This window comes from Manacus vitellinus, unplaced genomic scaffold (genome assembly GCF_001715985.3).
Source record: "Manacus vitellinus isolate BGI_N305 unplaced genomic scaffold, ASM171598v3 scaffold_25_pilon, whole genome shotgun sequence".
In the NCBI taxonomy this organism is placed as follows: Eukaryota; Metazoa; Chordata; class Aves; order Passeriformes; family Pipridae; genus Manacus; species Manacus vitellinus.
In genome coordinates this window covers 5,980,210-5,985,138 of record NW_021939882.1, presented here as the reverse complement: position 1 = coordinate 5,985,138, position 4,929 = coordinate 5,980,210, and the positions used below count along the sequence as shown (strand labels likewise).

General features: G+C 47.6%; 1 protein-coding gene across 1 annotated transcript; it reads left to right on the top strand.

Moving 5' to 3' along the window:
- Window positions 1-221: 221 nt before the first annotated feature.
- Window positions 222-3,767, top strand: GRXCR2 (glutaredoxin and cysteine rich domain containing 2). The gene is made up of 5 exons (XM_029960191.1): window positions 222-540; window positions 1,484-1,503; window positions 2,081-2,296; window positions 3,378-3,546; window positions 3,706-3,767. Exons 1-5 carry the CDS (start codon window positions 222-224, stop codon window positions 3,765-3,767), a joined length of 786 nt encoding a protein of 261 aa, XP_029816051.1.
- Window positions 3,768-4,929: the final 1,162 nt, after the last annotated feature.

Genomic DNA, 4,929 nt, shown 5'->3' with positions numbered 1-4,929 from the left:
TACTCACCAACCTGCCTTTGACTTCACTACCAGTGATATTTTCTCTTTGTGAATTTCTATCAATATTTAATACAGTGGTGTCAGTTATGCTGTAAGATGATAGGAACTACTAGAAACCTTGAATTATACATCATGTGGTGGGGGAAAGCTGGGAGCATTTTCTTTTGGATCCGTAGCTCTTGGAGTTGATCCTCCAGGACCTGCAGCTTGAAACCCCGATAATGGATGAGCCCCAGAAGAAACTCGGCCCCCGGCACGAAGGACGGCCCCGCAAGGTGAGGTTCAAAATATCCTCAGCTTACAGCGGTCGAGTGTTAAAACAAGTCTATGAGGACGGGCAGGAGCTGGAGCCCCCGGCCAAGGAGCACTCGCGGCGGTTCCTGCGCCACAGCTTCGAGCCCGAGGACCATTTCTGCGGGGCCGGGGAAGTGCTGGAGAACAGGTTCTACTGGCCCACGGCGCTGACTGCCCAGAGGATCAGCATCTTCAGAGAGGATCAGGAACACAGTCTCACGGCGACCTCACCCCTGCTCAGTGACTGCCAGCCCGGTGCCAGCCACTGCAGGGTAAGTGATGCCCAGGGCTGTGCCCTCTTTGGGAACCAGCCTCAGGCTAAACCACATTTAGAGTAACACAGTGCCAGGAGTCTCACACTGGAACCTCATCCAGATAAAACCCAGTTTTGTCAGTCTGGGACTTGAAAAGAATGACTGTAAATCCCCAGCCTTTATCCCAGGAATTTCGTATGCTGTGTATTCCACATGTGGCAGGATCAGCAGGGTCTGCAGCGGTGCAGTCAGTGGGGAATGGTGTCTGCCAGCTGTGCTCCATATGTGCTCCATCTTCTTCTGGTGCTCATCTGCATCTATCTATTGGGTAGAATAAGATATAACATTTCCACAAATACTGATATCTGTGCACAGGAATCTTACTGCATCTAGAGCAGTCAAATGTAAGGTGGATATTAGCTTAATTAGGTATATTTAAAACATTAAAGTTGCGTGACCTCAGCTTCCAGGAAAGCCAGTGTCACCATGAGGGTACCAGGAGCCTGCAAGCCCGGCATCCTCATCCTCCAGCAGTCAGAATTCCCCTTTGGCTACTTGGACAATCCCAGCTTAGTTTCACTTGCTATTTTCTTAACATGTAATTAATACCAGTGATATAGAAGTGTCTCTTTAGTTGTAATAAAGAGACAGAACATGTGTGATATGTGTAAACACTTTTTATGGCCTTGATTTGAACACATTAAAAGTCTGTTAATTCTTGGTACTCATAAAGCTGTGTGTGGGAAACCCAGATGACTGATATTTGACCTGTGTTTAGTTGATACACTGGACATCTAGTTTACCCAAAAACATCAAACCGTGATGAATGTCTCCTGCCCAAAGGCAGAGCAGTATTGTGATCTTATCCACCCTGTTAATTTGTTCTGCATTCTTGGGTAATGCTCCTCTCCCTTCCCCAGTCTCCTCAACCACAGATACCTTGAGTGACCATGCTGTCCAGTACCAGTTTGTGTTGTAACAACATGCACTTGGTGTTTAGAGATGCCATGCCCCTGTAACACACATGAGACTCTTACTTTCTGCAGCTGGTGAGGACTTGTGCTCACCTGCCTCCCCCTCACGTTTCTCCTCACAGAGAAGCAGGTGCCCCATTGTCAGGAGAGCACCAGCCACCTTGTATCAGCTGATGTGACTTGGTAGGGCATTTTTTAGGAGAACATCCCTTTTGCATCACTCCGTGACACAGATACTTAGAGCGAAATATGAAGAGTGTGTAAAACAATAGGCCCTGGTAACTCCATATGACATCCAGAGAGAGGGGGAAGGAGGGACCAGATCAGCAAAATGCTGCTCTCAGGGAAATGTTTGACCATGCCAAGTTTAGCTTTAAAATAGTTAGAAAAGAATACAAATTCACCCATGAGGACTGTCCCTTCACTGCTCTGCTGGGTGCTCTGTGGGTGGTGGGGGAGCTGGGTGGGTGAAGGGGATGCTCTTCTGGAAACCCAGGGACCATCAGTGTTTGCAGAGTGAATTTATACTGGTGAGACACTGATAAGTTCCTTCTTCAGGCTTCCCCAGTTGTAGATTTTGGCAAGATCATCATCTACACTAATAACCTGAAAATCATCCGTGCACCGATGGACCAGAAAGAGCTCATGAGAAGAATCATCCAGACTGAGGGAATAAATGACTGTACCTTCCTGTACCGGGAGAGGAAAGAAAGGTTTGGTGGTGGACATAAAAAAGATGTGGAAAAAAAGATCACCTGCAACCAGTATGTGCAGGTAAGAGAAAATGGAAAGTGCTTTTTTATCCCTGAGGCTTTTGAGTCTCTAAGTCCTGGTCAGACCACAGAATATTCCCACTCAAGCTCCATCCATCTCTGTATCTGGCTCCTAGATAACTTTGGAGTGAAAGCATCACTTTGTTCCTTGTTGCCCTCGGGAGGTAACGACCAATGCTGTGCTGCAGCCCGTGCTCTGGGGATGGCTGTGCTGGTTCCAGATGCTCATGTCTCCCACTGGATTCTCCCCCTGGAGATGGCTGACATTTATGTAGCTTGGCTGGAGCCCATCCCTCGTCACCTCTCCCAGTGGGATAAGGGCAGGCTGGAGTTTCTTCAACCTGACAAGGCTAAACACAGCTGCTCTGTGGCTGAGACTGCTGCAGGCTAAAATTTTAATATCAGCTGAAATAAGGTTGTGCCTTTCACTTTCTTTCTCACGAGGGAGTCTTTGTTGGTCAGAATCCCAATTAGTCTGACCATAATTTGATCCCACAACACTTAATGTTGTTGTTTGGGACAGATGCAGTTTCACAGACTGGAGTCCAGCCTCTGCTGAGCGCAGGTCACCAAGGTCCTTCTTCTCCCAGGAAATTTGAGGTGGGACTTGAAAGAGGCTGCCTGGCACCCCAGGAGAGAGATGCAGGCACAAGGGAAAGCTTGAAACAAGGTGTGCATGGCAGTGATAAGGGATTCAGGGGGAGAGGGTGAGAAGAAACGCCTGAAGAAATGAAGCTCAGCTCAAACCTGAGGCTGCAGAGCTGAGATGGTATGATAAGAAATGACAGGAGGACGGGTGGAGCTGCGTAGAGGAGAAAGATGAATTTGGAGTTTTGTGTTACAAGCCCAGTCACATTAACTTCTCATTTTTCATCAGTAGCCACAAATTGTCCCCAAACATATGGGAGCCTTTCTGTTGAAGTCCTTATGTAGAGAACTGACTGTCACTGGCAGAGTGGTGTGCCAGGAGCAACCGTGACGGGAAAGACCAGAAGACAGAATTTCCTTCTTTCAAGTGTATTCCTGACTTTGGTGCCTCACACCCACTAACAGATCTTTTTTTCCTGCTCTCTCTCCTTCAGGAGGGCGATGCTGAACACGGTTGTTCACAGTGTAAAGGCTCAGGCTCTGCTCCCTGCTCACTGTGCCATGGAAGCAAGTTCTCAATGCTGGCAAACAGATTCAGGGAGTCCTACCGGGCTCTGCGGTGTCCGGCGTGCAACGAGAGTGGGCTGGAGCCCTGCCACATCTGTACTGCCTGACTGGGCTGCCAGGGTTCGTGGAAAACTTGAAATTATTTAACATCCCAACAGCCTCGCAATGGCAAGTTTTTAAAAGATGGGAATGGCACGTTATACATATCTCACTGTGAGTGTGAAACTGCACCTCTCCTCCCGATTGTCCCTCCAGTCTGCCCCGTGAGCCTGTCCAGCTTTGGAATCAACCTGACCCCGGATGGAATGAGTCCCTGATGCCAGATGGAAGGCAAATGTATCCCTGGCCCAGAGCAAAAGATCAGCATTTGGAGGTCAAGCACCTGTGTAAACACCTCTGCACCTGGAACTCAGCTGAAACAGTCCCTGTGCTGGCACTGTCCCTCTCTGGGGTACTTGGTGCCTGGCACAGCCAGGTCTGACCCCGGGTGCTCTGTCATTAGATGCTGCAGGAGTGGGTGTGCAGTTGGTACCAATACAGGTGCACACTGCCTGTACAAGCAGTGCCTCCCCCGGGTTTTAACTTGCCGAACACTGCAAGTGACACTGTTGTTGCTGTTAACTCTGCCCGTGCCCTGCAGGGTGACAGGCATTTCCTGAGGTTTTGTTGATCTTTAGTGACACAGTGATACCTTTGGAGTCTGATTTATGGGAGGTAATCGAAAACCCTTCCCAAACCTGGAGCTATAAAAATAAAATAAACATGTATTTATTACTATGAATAGAAGTTACCAAGTTTTTAGTCTCCTTACAAGGAAGGGCTGGACTAGAAGTCCCCTGCATGCTGCTCAGCACTTCTCAGGACCAGGTTGAGAATGAGCAGGATGGCTCTTGCTTAATATTAATCCCATGTTGTAATCTGCAGGAGGTAAACTCTAATTAGTGAGGTGAAGCAAGGATGGGGATACTTTGCAGGGTGCCACTGGTGCACAAAGCATGGGGGCTGTGAGAAGCTGAGGCAAAAGGGAAATGGTATTTTTTTCCCCAAAGCATTAACTTATTACATTGTATATTCAGGAGTAATGTCAGTGCAGCCTTAACTTCCATATTACCTCTGAGACCCTGATGAGTTAGAGGCTGCTCACACGTGCTTCATGCTGAGTCTGCAAGCCCAGGCAGGGTAATTTATGGCCAAGTTTCTATTTTCCTGTGGTAGGTTACAAAGTTTCTCTGCAATACTGAACTGATTCGAAATAATGCTGTTTTAGTTCTTAGACTTCCATATATCTCCTGCTGAAACTGTGAGGTGGGTACTGAGGGTTGATTTTTTTCAAATTGCATCGATCTACAGCAGATATTTGATTGGCTTTATTCATCATATCAGGATTTGCAATATGAAAAAATGTTGTCCTTGGGGTCTTACTGAGGGCAGGTGAGACCTCCCAAATCAGAAATTGCTTTTAAGCAGATATCTTCCTTC

What these genes read in the sequence shown, in the direction of transcription:
- GRXCR2 (XM_029960191.1), top strand. Translation starts at nt 222, where the DNA reads ATGGATGAGCCCCAGAAGAAACTCGGCCCCCGGCACGAAGGACGGCCC. An exon ending in CCTGCAACCAGTATGTGCAG is followed by an intron (nt 2,297 to 3,377) that starts GTAAGAGAAAAT and finishes TCTCTCCTTCAG; the next exon opens with GAGGGCGATGCTGAACACGG. An exon ending in GCTGGAGCCCTGCCACATCT is followed by an intron (nt 3,547 to 3,705) that starts GTACTGCCTGAC and finishes TTGTCCCTCCAG; the next exon opens with TCTGCCCCGTGAGCCTGTCC.